At 46.4% G+C, this 25,505-nt stretch overlaps 1 protein-coding gene across 1 annotated transcript in view; it reads right to left on the bottom strand.

Moving 5' to 3' along the window:
* Positions 1 to 3,618: 3,618 nt before the first annotated feature.
* Positions 3,619 to 25,505, bottom strand: part of LOC147629704 (uncharacterized) — a 109,372-nt gene continuing 87,485 nt past the window's right edge. The window contains exons 8-10 of the mRNA XM_086811249.1: positions 4,611 to 4,737; positions 4,397 to 4,439; positions 3,619 to 4,270 (exon numbers count right to left, since the gene is read on the bottom strand). Coding sequence (XP_086667375.1) covers positions 4,202 to 4,270; positions 4,397 to 4,439; positions 4,611 to 4,737 — 239 coding nt within the window. The 3' untranslated portion in view covers positions 3,619 to 4,201. The remainder of the gene's footprint in view (positions 4,271 to 4,396; positions 4,440 to 4,610; positions 4,738 to 25,505) is intronic.

Below are 25,505 nucleotides of genomic sequence, written 5' to 3'. Positions count from 1 at the left end.
GAGAGAGAGAGAGAAATATTTTATAATTCTTTGTACACTTTCCCTTGATTCATGGAAGACCCTTACATGCCCCTATTTAGATTTCATTTTTTTCCTAATGACAAACTTTTGGTCATGTGAACACGAAAATTCAATCGTTTCTCAAGTGAAATCTTTTTTCTTCTCTTGTGAGCTCTTACCTTGTTGCTTACTTGATTGCAGAATGCATGCTTATGTGTATAGATGGAGTGTGCTATGAGTGTGCATGCTTGCTAGGTTGAGTGTGATTGAGAATGAGTGGAGAAGAAGGTGTTTCAAGATTTCTAGAGCTGAACCACCATTACTTTTTGGAAGTTACCTTTTGGAAGGATTACTTAGTTGATTGCAAGAGCTTAAACAAGAGGGATTGACACACCTTTTATTCTATTTAGCCTCTTCAACAGGGACTTCTATGATCCAAGATAAGTGGTCTAACCACTAGTGCTATAGAAGGTTCTTGATATGAATGAGTATGGCAATATTCATATGTAAGGTCTTGATTTGAAACCTGTGCTTGGATTTAGCACTTGGGCCTTGGCTTCATCTCTAGTCTAATTTTTAATCATGTTTTTTTCTTGTTTTTCTAGCCTTTTCTTGTGTACTTGGGCTAGCACGTCTTGGGTCACAAATCCATGGTACTTTTTCAATTTGCTTGCATTGATGCATCATTCCATTTAAACACTATCAAGGATTTCAATTCTTATCGAGGCTTGTGGAGTGATCTTTGTGACTTTGAATGGTGTCATACCCTAATATTTCAAGTTTGTTTTCTTGTTAGAACTAACCCTGAACATAAGGACTACATTCCCTTAAGTTCCTTATCTTGGTCCAACCATTTTTTCCAACAAAATTTTGCAACCATCAAGCCATATGATGCTACCAATCTAGTTTCATTCTAGTTTCTCAAGGTCAATCAACCTTTCATCCATTGCATTTTTAGTTAGTCACTAATTGATCACAATGCTCAAGCTTGGCACACGATATTCCATCGACATCAATGCGTCTACTCTATATGCTAACTGGAATAGTGTGCATCCAATTGCAAATTTGCAAGATGTTTGGTAGGCCCAAAGTGTAATCATAACCTTATGTTCTTGGTCACTTTGGTTAGCCTCGTCCATCTTTGTTTTTAATGGTTTTTATGCTTTTGTAAAAAGATAAAAACTATCGCCGTAGTTTTACATGAAAAAGCAAAGATGCTTAAAACAACAAAAAACCAAATGTAAAATGATGTTTCTGTCAAGGCTTTGAACTCTCTCACATCCCAATCCCTTAATTAAAACAACAAAAAAATAAACTTTTACAATCCTTATGTCCACATTAGCAACCTTATCCACTTGGGTCTTCACTTAAAACTTCATCAAAACTAAAAATGTTGACTTGAAACATGTAAAGAACGAGTTGAGTGCTTAAAGAAGAAGAAACAAGACATGCGTCCCTTGCAATGGAACCAAAAATGTTATGGCCTATTCTACTCCCTCAAAAACACTCATTTAATAAGGAGTACAAATGGGCCGCAACCATCATGGGTATACTTACCTTGCTTCGAAGCTAGAAATCTCCATGACCTCCAAGCTTCACCAACGGTAGCTAGCTCTAATTTTCTTAGTCTCTCTCTTGTTGTTTTGCTACACCTCCTTTTTTTTAGGGACACCTCTCTCACTCTCTACACTCGCTCAAAGTCTAAAGAGGCACATGTACCAATAGCAATCAAGCATCTCCTCTTGAATCTCTCTCTCTCTCACACACATACACGAGCAAAGAGCAAAGAGAAGAGAAAGGCTCACTTATTAGCACAATGACCCTTATTCACTTAGGCACCCAAAACTTAAAGAAATAACTACTTAAGCTTGGTTATGACCAAAAAAATTTATAATAATTAAAAGGCTCTTGCCATCCAATACATTAAATCAACGAGATTGCTTCACTTATCCCTTGTGACACACATCTGCACATCCAAAGCTTGACGCTAAAAAGGAATCTTGTACAACTTTTGTAGAGCATCAATTTTATAGAAACAAAAACAATGAGAAATACTTGGGAAATCCGACATCTACAATGCCTAGACATGCATACCTCTTTAGCCCCTGCATTTGGGTTGCTCTGATACCATCTATAACATCCTTCCCTCAATCTCCCTAAACATAACTGAAAACCAAGGTTAGTCAACCAAATCACTCCAACATTCCATGCCATTGAAGCTTGCCTTTGGGCCTTCAACATGCCAACCTACGTACTCACCATGTGTGGCATGAGCATGTCCTCTCCTGGTACAAGACAAATCTTCAATGCTAGATTCGCACAACTGTCTTATAAGGACCCAAGCTTACTTATAAATAGCTAACTTGCTATAAAAGGCCATTAAGCTTGTTTTATCAATCCAAAAACCCTACCCAAGTATCAACCTACTAATTCCAAATCTCAAGCCCCTCGCTCCACTAGATTAAATCCCTAATCCGTGTCCAAGTACATAACACGTCAGACATTTCGATGCCTTACGAGAATTTTGCACTTAATGGGACCACACTGTTAACCTTGGTAAAACCAAGGTAATGGTCTTCGATACCTCCCGCCCCTTCACATCCAAATTCAGCTTCACATAAAGAAGGGATCCTGTGGAGATTGTCTCCATCCTATGTCTACCCTAGTGTAACTTTCAATGGCCCACACTTCACCATGCTTCCAGCAACACATGCTAGAGTGACGCGAGGATATGCAACCTTGAGTGATAGTGATTCTAGTCACATTTCGAGGAGCACAAGACGAAGAGTTAGTTTTTTGACACCCTCAACACGCCAACCTTCATGATGGAGCAACCTTCTAGGGGCCAAATTTATCTCGATGAGGATTGGCAACGAGTTGAGAGGCCCGTCATGACATTGTCCCATATGATCATTAGGAAACGATGGTAGTGGATGCACTCTTCCATATAGTCACGTATCTCCATCACATCAATCAGACGGATCCCCATGGTACCTAAGGCTTGCCCTCAAAGTCCTCGAGACAACTAGCACTCGAGGGCCGCCCTGGAATACGGTTCTAGAGATATGGGCTCCACATGGACAACCTTCCATCCCTTTAGTACAATTTGGACTCCCCTTTTCTCCTCCTCTCTCATGATGTTACCAATCGGGTTATCCAAGCAGACCTTCTCAACCTCTACACTCATTGCACATGGAGCACACCTTCGGAGCTCCCACCGAAGATCTCACTAAAGATGGATTCATCCAACAGCCAGGCTACTAGAGTAGCCACATGTCCCACGCCATGCGGATTGCAATTGGCCACATACGAGTTTCATCCCACCGCCTCAAAGTGGAAACAAGTAGAGCCAGGGAGCTCAAACGAAGACCAAGGAGGAGAGAAAAAGCAAACTGGTATGCCACACAGGTTGAGACAGAGGATTACATATGTCGTTGCGCACAGTATACCATGAGATCATGAGAGGTTTCATTGTTTGTCCCACGAGGGATTTAGCCCGCTTTCCAAGATCATTGGCTCCCCAGACCAACAATGCCTAAGGTTCTTCTTGCTCAAGCTTTGCAAACACAAGGACACTTTCTTGAGAGAGCTTCGGCCTTGGTAGCCACCGCATGCTAATAAATAAACCAATGCATAATCATTCCCTTTGATGATACAACATGCTTCAAGTTTTTGTGCTTGTCCACTTGTTTCTTACACAACATTCCCCCGCACCGACTTCGATCTGCAAAGGAAGAGTACAACATTTCCAGTCTGATACCTCTTCTGGTATTATTTTATGTACCTCTAAACTAAAACAAGGCCACCATCAAAGCCCGCATTGAGCTACTCAATGCTAGTATTAGTGTGATGACATATGCCAAGCAAGCACCAAATGCCATGGTTATAGCATCTGCTTACAAAAGCTGATCCACTTTATCTACAAAATTAATGTGTTTTTAAAAAAAACAAGCTCAGCTTTGAGTGATTTGTGTTTAGTTTTGTTAGAATATAATCAGAACCAATTGAGGTTTCTGAAACATCTTGCAATATGCAAAGAAAATATTTCGATAAATTCTTCACAAGATCCCGTACAGCAATGCAAACCACATAGCCTCTGCCCTCACACCACATCCAGATGACTGCCATTGTGAAGGTGCCTCCTCTTTCCTCAGAAGCAGGTGACAGCCTTCAAGCCTTGTCCCTGTGCTGTACTCTTACCTCACAGCATTCTTCCTCGGAGGATTGCCTCAGCCTTCCGCACCTCTTTCAAGGTTCCTATAATGAAAACCTGGAGATTCAAAAAGAAGATTTAGACTCTTTTTTTTTAAAGGAAAAATAACCAGAATCCTCAACCAATTCTTTACATGCCTGCTTAAAAAAAAAAACCAGAATCCTCAACCAATTCTTTACATGCCTGGTCTGGCGGACCTTTGGCACCACCCATGAAGATGTTGGCTCTGCGCTCACAATAAGATTTGTTATTAGCATCTGCACTCCAACAGAGTTGACAATATTGAAAAGGACCATATAGAGCTTTTGCAGCCGTATCATCTAGTGTTTTGCTCCCAACAACCCTACTTTCCTCTGATGGATTCTAAGAGCAACTTAAATGGGAAGAAGGGAGTTACTTGCAAGACTCTTTAATGAGCAAGATCGATGCACCCTTCTTGCCTATGACACGCCCCATTTTTCCTGGAGGCACGTCCACGACAGACAAAATCTCCTGCAGGTCGGTGACATCAGCTTCAATGTGCTCTGCAGCCAAGCCAGTGAAATCCATCAGTGCTCTGCAGCCAAATCCATAAATTTACCCAAAAAAATTAAAGTACAAAACAAGTCTACGCTTGCAAAAGCTTCCCCAGAAATGCTTTGATACAAAACAAGCGAATATTTTAGATTCCATGTTACCTTGATAATTAAAAACTCTAAAGAAGAGGGAAAAGATGCAGCAAAAGAAGGAAAAAAATGTTTTGCATTAAGTCCACCTAAATAATCTGCTAAATAAGATGGGTGATGCTTATGTTCTCGCCAAAGAGCATCTCAAAAAATAATAGTCTACATGCTCCACAAAAAATTAAAACCCTTGGTATAAGGGTCAAGGGACCCTTCGCCCCCTCATCGCTCCAACACCCTTTACGGGTTAGTGGTGTAAGGGATGGAGGAGCCTGCTTCTACGCTATGTGATGCTATTGAGGAGGCTACTACTACTTCAGTTACCACTACTATGAAGGTTCCTATTTCCCTTACTCTGTGTGAGGATTCTGGATTGTAGTCAGATGTGTCCGTGACCGTGCTTGGGGCACCTTGGTACTTCCAAGGCTTGAAGGATTGGGATTTGGATTTGGTTGGGCTTGTGGAGTCCCGACATCAGTTTTCAGAGGGGGGCAGTTGAGTTCTTACATCTGGTGATGCCGACCTTCGAGGAGGGTGCTATTGTACAGCATTTGGCTACTCTTGGTACAGAGTTGGAGCAAACGGACTCTATTTCTTTTCAGGGTATTATTTTCTAGGAGCTACATGCCTCTAGGGATTTCTGTGACAGTGTGTTTACATTTGGGTTTGGCACCAATATTTGGAGTAGCATGACGCAGCCTACATGGTTGTCTTCTTCTAGAAGAGCAGTGTACCTGGCAGCTTGTTCTGTTGCTTTTGTAGCTGAGTTGCTGTGGAGATTGCTTGTGGAGCTTTCTTGGTACCTGTTGTTGCTGCATTCTTTTGTCTTTGACAGAGGACGACTTCTCCGGCTTCTCGGAGTATGTTCAGCATCTGGTGCTGAGAGGAGGTGTTAGCACATTCATCCCCAGTTTCTACCCATTTTTGGTGTCCTTTTGGTCCCTTTTGCATGGCCCTTGATTGTGGGCTGGCCACCCCTAATTTACATATTTTTCTGGGATTTTTCCCAACCCGTATGGTTTTTTCTCAGTCGGCCAGTTATTCAGCTCCAGTCGGCTGCTTATTAAGCTCCAGTCAGCCAGCACTACCCACCTATAAATAGGTGGACTGGCCTCTCACTTTTTCATCTTGTCTTGTACATCTTTTGCTCCCTCACTTATGAGACTACTTGTGTCTCTTCCTTTGGACTCTTTTGCTTTAGTATATTCAGCATAGTTGCTCCATATCTCTCTCTCTCTCTCTTGCACTCTCTATTCAGCACACTCTAGTGCCCTTTTGCTTCCACTCTGTGCACTCTTTCAATATCCATGAGGTACATCATCATGGGTACAAAATAGTAATAAAGAAAGATAACAAAAATCTAGAACTATAAAATCTGATCTAGGTCCATGAGCAGAGAGCTCTCATATCACCCTAATATCCCTCATGGGCCGTTGTAACATGGTGCTCAAGGTGGTAAAACTGAGCTGGTGCGATGATGGGAGATGATGGCCCAGATCCTCCTGTGGTGGCATGGCGGTGGGCGAGGGCCATGGGTCTGGGGCGTCGAGTTCTACATAACCCAGTGGCTCTGTCGAGTGTCACACCTCTCGGCCAAGCTCCTGCACTAGCCTGTGGTCCAGGTATGGTAGGTGGATCGGCCCTAAGGACTCCCTATGTCTGTGGAGCTCTAGAAGAAAAAGTCCCAAGCATCTTTGATCCGGGAAGTCCATGATCCTGGAAAGTGGTCCGAACCCAGCTCGGAAGAGACTGTGTTGCTGACAGGAGTCTGGAACGTCGAGCTGGCTATAATGCCGTGGCCCAATCTAGAGTCACACCAAAGTGGGATCTAGGGGGGGGTGGTCGCACACTCGGGAGTGTCTAGCTTGATGAGGCTGTCGGTATGTCGTCCATGGCTAGTGTGGCGTCCTCTCATGGTCAGAAGAACGAAGAGACAATCGCCTAGGGCCGGTTGGATGTCTCCCACACGGGGTCTTGATTCCCCAATCAACGAGTCTCTATGGCGATAAAGCTCTAGTAAGAAGACGATTAGGCTCCGTTGATATGGATAATCTATGATCCAAGATAACGGTCCAAAGTTCAAACCCCTCTCTCAAGAGACAGTAGAACCTCCCTCGGACCGCTCCTCTAACTCGACTTCCCACTGGCAGATAGTGTATATCCTCTCCTCACGAGGTATCTCAATGGCTCTCCTTGTCTCTTTGGTAAGGCAAGGCAGCAGCACGGACAATGCATATAAGTAGCACCCAAGCTAGAAAGAGGAGCAAGCAATGTTATTAGCAAATTGCAATTTCTTTTTTAACGCACTACACTTGCAACGTTTGATCTAATCCTTGCGATTGGTTCCCACCAAATTGGCCCAAGAACTTTATTGCACTGGAACTATTGCTGATGGCGGCACCATTGTGTGCAATTCTCATGACAAAAAAAGACGGCAAAGCACATGCATTTCTTCTTGATGTTGATGGTCCAACAGGCATGTGGCTTACATTCCAAGAACTTTCTTTTTCTCATAAGCATGAAGGTCAAAAGTCTCCCATCAGAGAGATCCCGTTCCCATGCAAGCACAACCTGAGACGTGAGCGGGTGCCCGAGATGCAGGAGCCGGTCACAATGGGGCAAGCCATCGTTGACATAGGCTTTAAGCCTTGTTTCTTTAGGCATCATCAAGACTTCGGGTGTTTCTCGAAATGGGTGAATAGGTGTTAGGATTGTTCGTACCAGTTGACAGGATTGCACTGTCCAGATGTTTGCGACTTGGTTTCGAGATTTGGATCCAAGGACCATGATCGTCATGCTCAGGCAGTTTCCAGTTCCCAGAGGACAGTTTTCCTAGTTTTCAATTGGTCGTCTCGGAGAACATGGAAGACTTCTGTGCTGTGGACATATGACAGCCATATGGACCAGGGTTCCCATATTATTTGTGTAGCAGTGACACCCCTAATCTCCATCGGGCTAGTGCAGCCGAGGGAGATCGGGAGGACTTGATCCTAGCATAACCATAAGAGGGAATCCCCTCACATGCTTCAGCCAGAGAGAGGCACGTGAGCAAGAGAGGGGGCTAACTAAAGCTCCCATAAGGTGCATTGGACCCGTGTGTCAGAGTTCAAGGCACATGCATCTGGCAAGGAATAAGCTTGACAACACTATGGACGTGACATGTTCACAGTTCATTGCTAGCAAACTATGGACAGGATGTGTTCCAAGTTCATTGTTTAGAAGGATTATGGATAGGATGTGTTCCTAGTTCATTGTTTAGAAGGATTATGGATAGGATGTGTTCACAGTTCAACGAATGGGGAATCATGGACGTGGCAAGTGTCTCAATTCATTGTTCTATGTGGCAACTGAAGCTCAAGATGGCATTTTGTTGAAGACAGGTTGTTTGGTGCATTTTCCGAGGTGTATTCGATATCGGCCGGAACTGAGGTGTCCATGGTTGCATCTACATTGACTTGGTCTTCTTGTCTATGCCCACTATGAGCTGTAGAGGGGGTGTTCATTGCATCTCATGTGGGAACATGAGCTTAACTGGTGGTTGGTATTTCATTTATCCAACTTTGGTAAGTTGGTAAACTCCCATCTATATGTACATAAGTAAGCCCTGCCCCCATTGTAACATCCATCTATTCATTGCTAATCAAGGTCGAGCATTGTTCGGCGATGTATGATATCTTATATCCCTCTTATGGCACTGGATGGAGTTAGACATAGATCTGCATAGCATGCTTGTACTACCCCTTCAGCATATAGAGATGCATCTTGCCTTAGCACTCCATCCACATCCCCACCCCCCTTTATATTGTTTGTATATGGGCTCCACCGATCCATGATGATTCATGGTTGTATCCAGACACATGCACACTTTTTCTTTTCTTTCTTTTCCTTTTCTTCCGATGACCGGAAGAACACAGTTGTATTATTTTTTGTCTCATAGGCCGACTTTGGCCTCTCGTAGACATTAATATCTCTCTCTCTCTCTCTCTCTCTCTCTCTCTCTCTCTCTCTCTCTCTCGTGATTGGACAGCTCAGAGTGTCATCACACCAGCTTGAGATTGAGCCAGGTAGGGCGACACGGATCCCCAAAGCAGAGAGGATATGCAGACTATGCCATGAGGAGGATGAGAGTGAGGAACATTATGTATGCAGATGCAAAGCATATAGTGTCATTAGAGAGAGAGATACCACCATCTTCAGTGGACATCTCACTCCGCCAGATCATGGAGTCCGCAGACCAGCGCAGATTTGGCCAGTTCTTGCTAGAGACAGAGCGCCACAGAGAGAGACACTGCTACGAACTCATACCATAGGGAGAGGTGGGAGACAGCTCCAGCTCACACATTTCTTCCAGAGATCTATCCCAGTGCCTACCCTGACACAAGAGGGGGTTACACTTCGCTGCGGACCTCCAAGCCAGACGGAGACCGAGAGCACCAAGCTACCAGACTCCCAAACTACATCAGAGGGAGATCATAGAGATACGGGCTCAACATCAGCACCATATCCAGGAGCGGCTAGCTCACTTACACTCACACCCGGAGATCATGCTCCGAGGTATTTTTGCCTTGCCATCGCCTATGTATCACATATTACACCACCATTATGGTACTGGTTGGAGCTAGACAGATCTGCATTGCCTTCTTGTATACCCTGCACATATAGGTTGCATACTGAGCCTCTACCAATAGTGCTCCATCCATCACACCCCCCCACTAGCTCAGTACTTTCATAGTTTATTTCATGCTCATTTTGTCCTTTTTTTTTTTCTGGACATCCAGAAGACATTGACAGTTGTACATTGATTTGTCTCATAGGTCAAGTTCCGCCTCTAGTAGATGTTAATACAGCTTTCTTTCTTTCTTTCTCTCTCTCTCTCTACGTTTTGGTCTCACTTTTGATGAGACACCATCAGCTGTGTACTATGTTTTGGTCACATAGGCCACTTTAGCCTTTTGCAGACGTTAATATATATCTTTCTTTCTTTCTCTCTAAAGGAATGGAAGCCCTAAAGGCTACGGTCAAGGACCATACAGTGGAGGAAGGGGAACTACATATTCAGGAGGGTCTAAGGACTGACTTGGAGCAGTTGAAAGCTGCGAGTGATAAGCTGCGGAAAGAACTGCAGACCACTAAGGAAGATTTGGTGGAGGTGATGAAGAAGCACAAACCCCCACATAGCATCATACATGACACTCTCGAGGAGGAGAAACGCACGAATGACACGGCCCTCCCTGTACGAGTACAGGGGCTACAGGCGGGGGCCTCCCCCAAGGAGGATGCCATGACTCTAGGAGTGGATGGGTCCCCCCCCCCCCCGCCGGCGCGGTTGAGATATCGAGCTCATCTAGTGAGGCGGTGGACACTGATGACCCGCCTAGGGGATAGACCGCACACTTACACCACTGGCATGGTTGGTGAGATCATGGGTGAGATGCGGCCAATGGCTAGCTTTCTCTCTCCCCCTCCACTTGTATCTTCTCCTCCTCTACTAGTTACCACTGCTACTGCCACTGTGAAAAAGCACATTTGTCATGTCTGGTGATGATTTAGGTGGGAGTACCAGTTTGTAGGTCATTGATGGGCGGCGTTATTTCACTACTCAACAACGAAATTTTGTTGCTGTAAATGCTACATAGCAGCAAAATCCTAGGGTACTTTCCACCTGGTAGTTTTGGATAACACATGTCTTTTTATGTTAATATATATTCACTTTTGGTCTAATTTCAGGTGTCAAGGGCTGGATGTTGGTTCCAAAAAAGCATGTTTGAGAGAAAAGATACAATGTATGTGTGATCAATGCAAGGGCCGATATATACGACAACATCGTATAACAATTGTTATACGACAAGATCGTATAACAATTGAGCATGCCCATTCATATGGGCTTCATGAGGCACTAGCATGACCAAGTGCGGATCTCAGGCTGTGTGACAGCCATTCTAGAGACTGGCATAGTTATAGCGCCAGCTCATTTAGTTGGGTTCACACTATAGAGAACCCTAGTATGTATTTGGTTGAGTACCTTTTCATATCGTGTGTACTCTTATCTTTGTATATGGTGTGTTGAGTGTTATATGAAAGAAAAGAAGATTTTCAGCCTCTCACCTTGTGTGTTCTCTTTTAGGGTTTTGTGAGTGTGTGTGCGCTTGCAAGAGCTCAAGCTCTCTTCTCCCCTGCATCTTTTCACCCCCCCCTCCCCTTGCAGAGACATGGAGGATAGGCAAGGATACGACACGACAACGGCCTGTCATCATTAGATTCCCTGATGCCACCAGCACACAGGCCTTCTTAGATAGGTGGACTGTCCTCAAGGGCACACAGGTGTACATGGGAGATGATCGCATGCCAGCACAGGTGGCACACCGGCGTGAGGCAATGGTGACAATTCATAAGGCCCATAGAGCAGCCAAGTGGGCTATCTATAGAGAGGGTAGGGTCATTATCACTGAACGCCGTCCCAAATAGGGATGCGGGGTCTATGAGACCAAACACCTAAGGTTGGCAATATGGATCTGCAATGGCATGTTGTGGTCGAATCCAGGAGGCTTGAGCGAGATTCTCATAGGCAAGGATGTCTTTCTCTATACCGAGACTCATCAGAGCCCTGAGAGGGGCTTACCATACATAGCTGGGTATGAGTGGGAGTCAGCTTTCCGAGGTGAGACCCGCACATCAAGAGGAGTACGCGGCTCTGGAGGGGTAGCTGTCCTTTTTAGATCCCATCCTCGACAGATTCTCAACATCGTCCGGAAGCACGAAGATGCACGGTATCTTTGGGTGCGGCTACAGCTTAGCAGTGACAGTGTCATCCACATTGCTCTGTGTTATTCCGCACCACGCCGCACAAGATGGCCAATCACCGTACTTACCATTATATCGGGATATTATGGAGTTCTCACAGCTGGGGAAAGTCCTGCTGCTCGAGGATTTCAATGCCAAGGCGGGAAATTAGCAGGTCCCACTACTCAATCTGGATGACCCTATCAGACTACAAGAGCTGGACATCACTGACACACAACTAAAGAGATCATCACAGGACCGTCAGGAGGTCACGGTGTATGGGAGATATTTCTTAGAGAGCTGGGAGCTGCACATAGTGTCATTATCTACAACGGGATGTCTCGATGGCCCTCCTCCGACGCCCTCACCTCCTTCCCTCACTCAGGACATACTAGCACAGTGGACTACCTTATGGGATCTCCAGCTTTAGCACACCTTCTCCCCGACTTCTCGATCCTACCACCCCCCTTTGAGGTTGACCATGCCTACCTCTCTTTCACTCTTACCTACACACCACCCGCCCCTCCGCCACCACCCCATCTCACATTACACTCAGGTCCTTTCCGATCACGAGCATGACCTTGTTTACTCCAACCACATCTACCGCCAACTCCAGGATGTGGAACCTACTATTCCCCTATCCACCCTCACATTACAGCTCACCACCATACTCCACACATCCGCCACCACTTCTTTCACCTACACACGGCGGTCTACCGCCAAGCCACCTTGCAATTCCATGCCCCAGAACTGTTGGTATGATGACGAATGTCGGGCCACACGCTCCCATCTTAAGGATGAGGTACGGATTGGGTAAGTCATGGAGCACCAACCGCAACGGATTTCTCAACGGCTCACCCAACACAAAAAAAAAGGGGAGTTCTACACTCGGAAAGAGGATGAGTTATACCGACTTTTCTTAGGGTCGAACTGCAAAGAGGCTTGGAGGAAACTCCGAGAACATCACCCTCCCACACCTATCACCTGCCCGGACACATGGCACTCCTATGCATGCTCTCTCTATCATATCCCCCATCAACGACCCCTACCCCCACCACCAGATCCCCGTCCCACCACTTCCACCTTCTTCACAAAGGGCATGGTCCTCAAGACCATTCGTAGACTACGCAATGGGCGAGCCCAGGATCAAGAGCGACTCACTGCCGTTTGTGAAGGATTTCCACCCTCTTGGTCCACCAACACAATCACCCCCATCCTCAGAGCCGGAGATCCACTTGATCCTATTAATTATACAGGACGATCATGATTGGCCACACATTGGCCAAACTCTATGGATCAGTGCTAGAGGTGGAGCTCAGCTCATTTTTGCAGAGAGCCAGGGATGCAGAGCCTTAGGACGGGCTGGCTTTCGGAGGAGCTTCTCTACCCTTTACCACATCTTCACCCTATGTGCCATCATCGAAGAGGTTAGAGCACGACATCAAAGTATTCATGCTTTGTGGATTTCCGCAAAGCTTTTGATAATGTACCCCGAGCACGCCTCGTACACCGTCTACAGGAGTAGGAGTCCCATTTTACATGGTTTGGAGCATCATCACCCTCTATGAGTCCGTCACCGGACGAGTGAGAGCACTAGGAGGCACATCACAGGAGATTTCTAGCACTATTGGGGTGAAATAGGGTTGCCCTCTATCACCCACTCTTTTCGGCATCTACATTGATGAGATCTTGAGCTTCATTGACCGATTAGGCAGGCAGGACCTACACTGGTAGGCATATTGATCCCCATACTACTTTATGCAGATGACATCGTCCTCCTCTCAGACTCAGCCAAGGGGCTTCAGAGAAAATTGGATGCCCTACAGGACTTCTGCACTCAACGGGACCTCTTTGTTAACCTTGGTAAAACCAAGGTAATGGTCTTCAATACCTCTCGCCCCTTCACATCCAAATAGAGCTTCACATATAGAGGGGATCTTGTAGAGATTGTCTCATCCTATGTCTACCTTGGAGGCACTTTCACAGGCCCACGCTTCACCATGCTTCCCGTAGCACATGCCAGAGTGACATGGGGATATGCAAGCTTGAGCTTACTTGAGCGGCAGTGCTTCCAAGCACATTTCTAGGGCTGGATTTTTGACACCCTAGCCTTGATGTACGGAGCAGCCTTCTGGGGGCCGGATTTATCCGATGAGGATTGGCAGTGAGTTGAGAGGCCCCACGTCATGATGTTTTCCCATATGATCCGCAGCAAACCATCAGTCCCACACCAGATTATCCAAGCAGAGTTTGCTGCAGCCCCGATGGTAGTGGATGCACTCTTCCAGACAATCACGTACCTCCATCGCATCAGTCACATGGATCCCCACAGGTACCCGAGGCTTGCCCTGGAGTCCTCCAGACAACTAGCGTTTGAGGGCCTTTCTGGAGTATGGTATGCACTAGTTTCCACTTGGTTCTCTGTTGGGGTAGTAAAGGCATTATGCCCACCCTTATAGTGTGTACAAGCCCATAAGTTATAGTACATAGTACACTTAGTACTTTTAATGTACTAGTACTAAGTGTACTAAGTGCACTATGTGTACTAGTGCAATATACATGTGTGATAGGGGAGTCACACACTCAATCTCATTGAGTTGACTTATCCCCACAACTCTCTCTCTCTCTCCCTTCTTCTCACTGTGTATGTCTCCCACATGAACTCTAACCCTAATTATCTCTCCCATTCAACTGGTATCAGAGCATAGGTAGCTGTCTTGATCCTCTCCCTCTTGGCGCTGATTTCTCTACTGGTCGCACTGTCCATTCTGCCCAACTGGTCGCCTTGCCCAGTCCATGCAGCCCAGCTAAGGCTGCCCAGGCTGCCTAGCGCAGTTAGCCAACAGCCAGGCAGCTGAGCGGGTTGCCCAGCCAACCAGGTGCAGCCAGGCGCCTACAGCGCCCGCAACAGCAGAAGCAACACCAAGCGCACAACAGCACATGGCAGGTGGACATCGTGGGGAAGCGTGTAGACGCCTGGCCACAAAGCCTAAGGCTACTAGGCGGAGGCGGCGTTACGTGTCCCCGTGAAGGCGAGCTCGAGCGACTGGGTGGTGTTGAGGCGTTGGTCGCTAGTCGGCTGGCTACTAGGCGGAGGCGGCGAAGGCAGCAACGCATTGGGTGGATAAGCGCATGCAGGCAGGCTTGCTCGTAGGCGTGGTGGTGGTCCGCGTGAGTAGGCGAGGTGAAGAAAGACAACACCAGCAACGCAGAGGGCTGCCCAGCCATCCGTACCTGCAGGTGCGCAGAGGGCTGCCCAGCCATCCGTACCAGCACACCAGCAGGCGCATCAGCATCAACACACGCAGCACCCTTTTCAAGGGCAGCAGCATCAGACGTGCCCCCCCCCCTCTCCTGCAACAACAAAATTCAGTCTGCAAATCTCAGAGAAATTCAAAAATTAAGAGGTATTTGCTTCAATTCTTTGGGAATTTCTTATCAATTCAATCAATTGAGCAGGTACAGGTGCCGAATTGCTCAATTTTTGAGCAAAATTGGCAAAATTGGGTGACATTGGTCACAATCAGGATCAATTTGCAGGAAATTGGATGTCGAAATTTGGGGCTTTTGATGTAATTGTGCAATTAAGCATTCATACATGCTGTATGATGTGAGAAATCGCACATTTGGGCAAAATTGCAGCAAATTGCAGTGCAAATCAAGGGGTTTTTGTGCCGATTGGGTTGATTTGCATGCAGGCACTCGCATTTGATGCTTTGGGCAACGTGTTGATGCCTGTCAAGCACTCAATGTGCCTGTAAATCAAGGGGCTTTTATGTACTGGATGTATATGTGGCTAGGGGGAAGCATTGAGAGACTCTGGATGCCTTCATGTGCGTTAATGTACCACGTATGATCAGAAATTGATCTTAAATCAAGGGGTTTTTCAAGATTTTATGCTTGTTGAGCTTCGCAAAGCAACAGGCAAGACTTTTATGCCTTGAATCCTCAGAAATCCGCTTGCAGTCAAGGGGCTTTTGCCCAATTTCTGTTCGGGACTATTGTATGGAGTGTTGGGGACTGTAAAAGTCTGATTTTCACTCATTTGGACAGCCAGGAGAGCATTTATTGCTACTGTACCTACTGGTATAGATTTGGTACAGCTTTGTACAAGTTTTGGCATGGCTGCAAATTGATTTGAGTGAACAAAAATCTCAATTTCAGCTGCTGTACTTGCCGGTACAGGTTTGGTACATCATTGGTGAGCACTTAGTACTGCTGTACAGTACTTTGGAAGGGAAACAAAGCACATTTAAGGTGCTGTCCTAAATCTGCAGCAACCAGATTTTGGTGATTTTATCACATAAAGTGGGAGTAGAGTTGCATTTGTGCTTCCGCAGTGGGAGATATACTTTGGAAGAACAACTGTGAGCACTTTGTGTGCTTTTGGTGCAGTGTTTGCACATTTTGCAGGCAGTCAGGCATTGACAGGTTGCATATTGCTATCCAGTGCTATAATGTGTTGCTCCAGAAGATGCAGCACAAGCCTATCAAAGAAAGGGGTGTAAAGCCCACTTCTCTTACTACTGAAGAATGGGAAGATATGGATGAGCTGGCAAGATCTACTATCATGTTGTCTGTGTCAGACTCTTTACTTTTCAGCATTCATGAAGAGAAGACATCTTGGGGAATGTGGCAGAGATTGCAGGACTTGTATGCCCAGCAAAGTGCCTCAAGCAAAGTGTATTGGTTGAAGAAACTCATAGGTCTTCAAATGAAGGAAGGGGCGTCTATGGCAGTCCACCTAAATGAGTTTAATGGTATTGTCAGCCAGGTAATCAATCAAAAGTTGGCAATGGACGATGAGTTCAAAGCCACCTTTCTCTTATGCACTTTGCCAGAGAGTTGGGACACATTCAGGACAGCCACTAGCAATTCGAATGCTATGTTGTCATATGCAGATGTTGAGGGTGCTCTTCTTCAAGAAGAGATGAACAGGAAAAACAACTCTGTTGGAAAGTCCAATGCAATGAATGCACGTGGGAGATCCCAGGAAAGGGGTAAAAGCCAAGAACGGGGAAGGAGCAAGTCTCGCTCCAAAAAGGACTTGGAATGCCATTATTCTGGCAAGAAGGGACACATCAAAAAGCAATGCTACAAATGGAAAAATGATCAAAAGGAAAAGGGAAAAGACAAAGACAAAGACAAAGATGAAGCCAAAGATACAAAGCAAAAGAGCAAAAGTGGAGTCAAGATTGAAGAAGTCAAAGTGTCACATGCAGGTGACAGTGAGGATGAGGTCCTATTCACGTCTTCACTTGATGCCCATTCACCTCTTACAGGAGAAGGTCATGGTATGCACTCATGGATCATTGATTCAGGTGCCTCCTTTCATGTCACAGGTTGCAGAGACTTGTTTGTCAGGTATACTGCTGGCAATGAAGGAGTGGTTTATTTGGGTGACAACCATGCATGCAAGATTCTTGGCAGAGGTGATGTGAGGCTTGTGTTTCAGATGGCTCACAGCTTATGCTCCATGATGTCAGGCATGTGCCTGAGATCAAGAAGAACCTGCTTTCTACTGGACAGCTTGATGATACTGATAATGTTACCACATTTGGTCGTGGAAAGTGGAAGATTAGTAAGGGCTCACTGGTTGTTGCCAGAGGCTCTAAGGTGGACACTCTTTACTTCATGCATGCAGGTGTTTGTCACCATGCTAATGTAAATGCAACCGAGCTGCCGGAAATCTCTATGTGGCATAGCCGGTTGGGACACATGAGTGTCAAAGGAATGGAGCAATTGTCTCGTTTGGGTTACTTGCCTTCTCTAAAGTTTTCAAGTTTTCAGTTTTGTGAGCATTGTATATATGGCAGGCAACTCCAGTGCCCCCACAAGAAAGCTCTTGGACAGAAAGATGCTCAGTTAGAGCTTGTGCATACAGATGTATGTGAGATGCCTCAGCTTTCTTTGGGAGGGGCAAAATATTTTGTCTTTTATTGATGATCCCACACGCAAGGTGTGGGTTTATCCTCTTCGTTTGAAGAGTGATACATTCTCAGTGTTTGAGAAGTTTGTTGCTCTTGTTGAGAATCAAACTGGCAAAACACTGAAGGCTTTGCATTCCGACAATGGTGGAGAGTATATGTCCAAACAGTTTCAGGACTTTTGTGATGCTAAAGGCATCAAGAGGGAGCTATCTACTCCTTATGATCCTCCACAAAACGGGACAGCAGAGAGGATGAACAGGACCATTCAGGAGAAGGTCCGTTCTATGTTGTCACATGCCGCGTTACCTCATGGTTTGTGGGCTGAAGCTGTTATGACAGCCGTTCATCTTATAAACAGGTCACCTAACACGAGGCTTGGTGGGAAACTGCCAGAGGAAGTATGGACAGGGAAGCCTCCGTCATACAAGCACTTGAGAGTGTTTGGTTGCCCTGCGTACGTGCACATACGCAGGGAAATGCGCACCAAACTTGATCCTAAGTCTCACAAATGCATATTCCTAGGATATGGTGACAGAGGTGAAATGGGGTATAGACTTTGGGATCCCGTGAATAGAAAGATTATACGCAGCAATGATGTCATTTTTGATGAAACATGCATGTATAAGGAGCCTGCAAGGCAACAGGAGCCTGGCAGAGTCATCTTTGATGATGATGGACATCATGGACAACAACCAAGGGCTGTAAATCAGCCATTACAGCAGCAAAACCAGCCCTTAAATGGTGCTGAAAATGGTCCAAATGGACAGCCAGAGATGGCAGAAGATATCCCTATGGATATACCACAGTTAGAGGAGATACCGGGCATGATTTTGCAGCCTTATGGCATGGAACAGGAGCCACCAATAGGTGATATGCAGGCTGGACATTGGGTACGGAGGTCCACTAGACCCTATGGTCATTGGGTACGGAGGTCCACTAGACCCTCCAGAGCCCCTGACAGGTTTGTTCCAGGGGTTGACTACTTGATGCTTACTGATTGTGGGAAGCCCTCGTGTTATAAAGAGGCTTTACAGAGGGCAGACAAGGCTCTTTGGGAGCGTGCTATGAAGTCAGAGATGGATTCTCTGCACAAAAATGGAACATGGAAGTTGGTGCATTTGCCTGCAGGCAAGAAGGTTTTGCCTTGCAAGTGGGTTTACAGGCTCAAAGTTGCACCAGATGCAAAGCCAAGATACAAAGCCAGGTTAGTGGCTAAGGGCTTCAAGCACGAATATGGTGTTGACTTTGATGAGATCTTCTCTCCAGTGGTCAAAATGACCACACTTAGAGCTGTATTAGCTTTGGTTGCTCATGATGATCTGGATTTGATTCAGATGGATGTGAAGACTGCTTTTCTTCACGGTGATCTCCATGAGGAGATATATATGCAACAGCCAGAGGGTTATGCAGTGAGTGGAAAGGAGAAGCTTGTATGCAAGCTGAAAAAGAGTCTTTATGGGCTCAAACAGGCACCAAGGGAATGGTATCATAAATTTGATACATTCATGAAATCCCAGGACTTCAGGAGAAGTGACATAGATCACTGCTTATACACCAAGAAAGCTTTGGATGGCAGTCTATTGATCCTCATCTTGTATGTTGATGATATGTTGATTGCCGGGAAATCTCGTAAAGAGATGGATGCCTTGAAAAAGAGGCTGCATCAAACCTTTGATATGAAGGATTTGGGTGATGCAAATCACATCTTGGGTATGCGGATACTTCGGGACAGAAATCAGCCATGTGTTGTATTTGTCTCAGAAGGAATACATTGGCAAAGTTTTGCAGAGGTTCAATATGGACGGGGGGAAGAAGACTAGTACTCCTTTGCCTCCATATGTGAAACTCAGTGCTATGGACAGCCCACAGTCAGATAGTGGCAGGGCTGATATGGCCAAGATTCCGTATGCTTCAGCTTGTGGCAGTCTCATGTATGCTATGGTTGCTACTAGGCCAGACATTGCATTTGCAGTGGGAGTGGTTTCTAGATACATGGCCAACCCTGGCAAGAAGCATTGGGAAGCAATGAAAGGTGTCATGAGATACCTGAAGGGCACACAGGATATGTGCATATGCTTTGGCAAACAGGATGCATTAGTGCATGGTTACACGGATTCGGATTATGCCGGTCATCCAGATAACTGGAAGTCTACTACCGGTTATGTGTTTACATTCACAGGAGGTGATGTGTCATGGATATCCAAGATGCAGAAGTGCACAGCCTTATCTACTACAGAGGCCGAGTATATTGCAGCCACAGAGGCTTGCAAGGAGGCATTATGGCTATCTCGGTTAGTGGTTGATTTGGGTTATACAGGGGATATTCCATTGTTGCATTATGACAGTCAGAGTGCCATCCAGTTGGCAAAGAACCCTGTCTTTCATGCAAAGACGAAGCATGTGGATGTGAAGTATCACTTCATCAGAGAGGTGATAGAGAACAAGCAAATTCAGCTTGTTAAGATTCATACGGATGACAACCCGGCTGATCTGTTGACAAAGAGTTTACCTCCGGAGCGGTTTGCTCATTGCAGACACTTGATGGGCATTGGATGAGGCCAGTTTCAGCCTTGATATGGCCTTGTATATTATCATGTACATGCTGATTTTTCTTTTCCTTCATTTAAGGGCACTTTGCCTTTAAGTGGGAGGTTGTTGGGGTAAAGGCATAATGCCCACCCTTATAGTGTGTACAAGCCCATAGGTTATAGTACATAGTATACTTAGTACTTTTAATGTACTAAGTGCACTATGTGTACTAGTGCAATATACATGTGTGATAGGGGAGTCACACACTCAATCTCATTGAGTTGACTTATCCCCACAACTCTCTCTCTCTCTCCCTTCTTCTCACTGTGTATGTCTCCCACATGAACTCTAACCCTAATTATCTCTCCCATTCATTCTCAGTATATGGGCTCCGCATGGACCGCCTACCCCCCCTTCAGTACAATTTGGACTCCCCTTTTCTTCGTCTCTCACGAGAATACCAACCGGGTTATCCGGTTAGATCTTCTCAGCCTCTACACCCATTGCACATGGATCACACCTTCGGAGGTCCCCACGAAGATCCACTTCTACAGAGATCACTTCCTCACACCCACTGAGGATGGATTCATCCAACAGCCGGGCTACTTGACTGTTCACATGTCCCATGCCATGCAGATTGTGATTGGCCAAATACAAGTTTCATCCCACCACCTCAAAGTGGAGACAAGTAGAGCTGAGCGCATCTTCAGAGCCCGGAAGCTCATACGGAGACCCAGAGAGGAGAGGATCTGTCGATTATGCCACACAGAGGTTGAGACGGAGGAGCATTACATGTGCCGCTGCCCAGTATACTATGTCACCGAAGTGAGATAGCTATATTTATGTTTTCATTCTATTTTATTTTCCATTCCAAGATGAGATATGCCATGGACATTATTGTACCACTTTGGTCTCATAGGCCCATTGGGTCTTTAGTAGACGATTAATATATCTTTCTTTCTTTCTTTCTCTCTCTCTCTCTCTCTCCATTTATAATGGCCTGGCTACATGGCCTAGATCCAACTCCTTCCCCTCCTACCCCTTCGGACATGGAGCTAGTACAGTGGACTATCTAATGGGATCCCTCTCTCTAATCCCACTCATTCCGGAGTTCACCATCTCTCCTCGCCCCATCGCTGTTTGCAGACGACCATGCATACCTGGCCTTCTCTCTCACATGCCGATACACCATGCAACCACCTGCTTTGCCCCATCACCGTCCGAGATACCACTTCACCAGAGAGACCTTTTCCATCTATTCTGATCATGTCTACCGCATCCTCTCCGACCTCGACCCCCACATCCCACTTGATGAGCTTACTAAACACCTCTCAGCCACCCTCCATACGTCCGCTGCAGCCGCCTTCCCACACTCCAGAGCCACCCCTACGTCACCAAGAGGGACTGTCCCATAGAATAGCTGGTACGACGAGGAATGTTGTGATACCCGAGCCCATCTACATCGGGAGATGGCACTAGGATGCACCACTCACCAGCAGGCGCGAGTGATCTTTCGACGTCTCACACAGAGAAAGAAGAGAGCCTACCTAGCCAAGCTTGAGCAGGAGCTATACCAGCTATTTCTTGGAAGGGACTGTAAGGAGGCCCGGAGGATCTTCCAGGATCATCGCCTTCCAACTCCGATTACTTCACCCAGCACCTGGCACACCTATGCCACCTCTCTCTACCATGTCCTCGAGCAGCCACCTTTCCCCCATCCACCCGAACCTCGTCCCCCACACTCTTCTTTCACCTCGGCATGGTGAGAGATGCTATTGATAGGATGCAGACTGGGAGAGCACAAGATCATGATGGACTCCTCACCGAGCATTTCTCCCATGCTAGAGACACGCTAGCCCCTTTATTGGTTCACATAATTAACAGGCCTTTATGTGAGGGCTTCCCCGTCAACTGGTCATCGAATACTATTGTACCTATCTTGAAAGCAGGTGACCCCATGGACCCCAACAACTATAGGACTATCATGATTGGTCACACCTTGGCCAAGATTTATGGTTCGATTTTGGAGCATGAGCTTAGTAGATGGTCCGAGGAGCAGACACTCAGAGCACCGAGGCAGGCAGGCTTCAGGAGAGGACACTCCACACTAGATCATATCTTTACACTACAAGACCATTGAGGAGGGGAGAGCTCATAGGCAATGGATATACTGCTGCTTTCTGGATTTCAGCAAAGCTTTTGATATTGTCCCATGGGCCAGACTGATCAAGAGACTGCAGGATATGGGAGTGCCAGCAGAGATGCTGTGGGGGATCATTACACTCTATGAGTCAGTCACAAGCAAAGTACGGGCTCCAGGAGGTGACTCAGAGATCATACACAGCACTATCGGGGTGAAGCAGGGCTGCCCCTTGTCTCCTACTCTATTTGGTCTATACATTGACGAGATCTCGGATTACATAGACAGACAGGGAGGACCAGGAGCACATTTGGCAAGAGTCTTGATACCGATCCTCTTGTATGCAGATGATATTGTTCTTATTTCTGATTCACCAGACGGGCTGCAGAGGCATTTGGATGCATTACGGACCTTTTGCGAGGACCGGGACCTTACTGTGAACCTTGGAAAGACCAAGGTCATGATCTTTAACACCTCCTCACAATGGATAACTAGATCTGCAGTACAGTTTACATACAGTGGAGAGCCTGTGGAGTATGTTACCTCATATGGATACCTTGGGATCACTTTTGCTGGACCTCAGTTCTCGATGCGGAAGGCAGCCGACGCTAGATTGACGAGGGGATATGCAGCCCTTGGCTCGCTAGAGAGGCAATGCTCACAGATACAGTTTCAGGAGCCGAGGACGAAGCTTTGGCTATTTGATACTCTAGTTACACCTACACTACTGTATGGTGCCCCCATCTGGGGTCCTAGCTTATACCACAGGAGGAGACAGAGGAAAGAGCCGGCCGAGACAGATACAGAGGAGGTATATGATGGGTGGAAGCCGATGGAGAGGCCCCTAGTGGCGATGATCTCACGCATGATTAGGAGTAAACCATCAATGCCACTAGGTATATGATGAGCGCTGCACCGATAGTGACAGAGGCTCTATTCCAGACAGTGACATACTAGCTTAGGCTATGGGACCTTCCACTTGATAGATACCCCCGGCTAGCCCTAGAGTCCTCGAGACAGTTGACACTTGAGGGAGATGCAGAGTGCTGGTATGCACAGGTAGGCACTTGGTTTGGTGGTCTCATAGGTCATTTTGACCTTTTGAAGACGTTAATAACTCTCTCTCTCTCTCTCTCTCTCTCTCTCTCTCTCTCTCTCTCTCTCTCTCTCTCTCTCTTTTTGGTGAAGGTACGTGACTATCTGGAAGAGTTGCAAGTGGTAAGACTTTTTGGTGTGAGAAGGCTGGGCTTGCCCTATGCGCACCCACCTGCACGCCTCTAAGCTATACACTGTGCGCAGCCAGTTCTCAGTTTTCCCACCCACCCTTGCTCAAGCCCCCAAGGCAGCAACTAGTAGGGGAAAACATGTCTCAACCCCTTTTTGGCCGGGGGGGGGAACAGGATGGTGAGACAACCTTTCACACCCCCACGAAGGCACCAAATGCCTACCGCAGAAGACTGAGGGAAGGAATCGTGTCCCTGGCTCACGAAGGATTACGAAGATGGCCCGACGAGATGAGGCCCTTTACGAGGAGCTACAGCTTCACATAAGGACAGAGATGAACACCATGCGACAAGAGCTTGAAAAGGAATGGACCAAGCATATGCATGCCCAAAGGAAAGTGATATACGAAACGCTTAAGGGAGAAATGCAAGCCCAAGTACGGGTTGAGATGGTATTAGCCCAAGCCTTGATGCACACGGAAATGAAAAAAGAGATGCAGAAATGGAAGGATGACATGCTTCGAGAGACTGGCACAACAGTTGCATCGTACGAAGGCACTTTGAAGACATGTATGGCTGACCGGGAAAAAGACATCACAGAAATGCAAAACACTTTGGAATTATGTAAGGCAAAAGTGGCTGCAGGTGAGAAGGAAATGCATTCATGGGCTGAAATTGCCAGTGCCACAAAGAAACAAATTGAGGAAGTCAACTCATGGATTGAAGTAGTAAAAAAACAGAAGGATACACTAGTCAATAAAGTAGAGGTGATGAATGCTACATTGGAGGAGGAAGCCAAGAGACGGGCACGTGCCTTACATGTACGTGTAGTTGGGTGGGAAGATAAGGGAAATTCCCAAGAGAATGCAAAAGCTCTTGCAACAAAAATTGGAGCCACTGATGTACCCATTACCGGAGCATGGCGAGTAGGCTGAGATGAAACCAGGGCGAAGATATTGATCATCAGGTTTGGTGACTTGGAGAAGAAGAAGGCCTTCCTCTCCAAAAGGATGGTCCTTAAGGGGGAAAAGATTTATTTGGATGAGGACCTTACACCGGCACACATAGCACACCGGAAGGAACACATGCCGCATGTGCTTGAGGCAAGGAAAGAGGAGAAATGGGTGGTATATAGAGATGGCCGAGTCATCATTACGGAGAGGAGGCCCGCTTGACGGTGCGTGGACTATGAGACCTTGCGATTCACGGTGTGGAATTGCAACGGAGCCCTTAGAACAGATGCAGGATACTTTGAGGATACTTTCAGACACAGTGATATTGCTATGTATAGGGAGACCCATCACTGCACAAACAAGAGGCTTCCTGACGTTCGGGGTTATAGATGGGAATCAATTTTCCGCCCTCAGCCACGCACAGTGGGAGGTACCAAAGGATCTGGAGGAGTGGCAATACTTTACAGGGAGGAGCTTCGTGATAAAATACATGTGGTACATAGAGATGCAGATGCGAGGTACATGTGGGTCCCAATATGGAGAGAGGGGCTCCACGAGCTATATGTGGCGGTATGCTACTTTCCCCCAGCCCACTCCACGTTTGCACCATCAGGAGAGTCGCCCTATATACCACTATATGATGATATCATGAGGTTTGCCAGCATGGGAGATATATTACTATTGGGAGACTTTAATGCACGTACAAGCACAGAGCAGACAGAGTTGTATGATACTCAAGAGGCTATGTACTGGGAGATCACGACAGAGGATGTAGGGTTGCAGAGATCAGCACAGGATGAGGGGGAGATTACAAATTATGGCAGGCATTTTCTCACACTCGCGCATGCACATGGGTTGGTCATATACAATGGCTTATCAAGATGGCAAGGATCAGATGCTCTCACATACTAGAACTCTAAAGGAGGAGCGAGCACAATAGACTACTTGATGGGATCTCCTTCATTGATACCTGATGTGCAGAGTTTCACGATTTCCAGTAGACCCATTGGCATAGCAGGCGATCATGCATACCTGAGTTTCACACTAGTAGGTAGATCCCCGAGAGATGGGCCAG

This window comes from Cibotium barometz, chromosome 17, assembly GCF_041138505.1.
Source record: "Cibotium barometz isolate CiBa-2024 chromosome 17, ASM4113850v1, whole genome shotgun sequence".
Classification (NCBI taxonomy): domain Eukaryota; kingdom Viridiplantae; phylum Streptophyta; class Polypodiopsida; order Cyatheales; family Cibotiaceae; genus Cibotium; species Cibotium barometz.
Note: the sequence above shows the minus strand (reverse complement) of the source record. Positions and strands in the feature narration are given on the sequence as shown.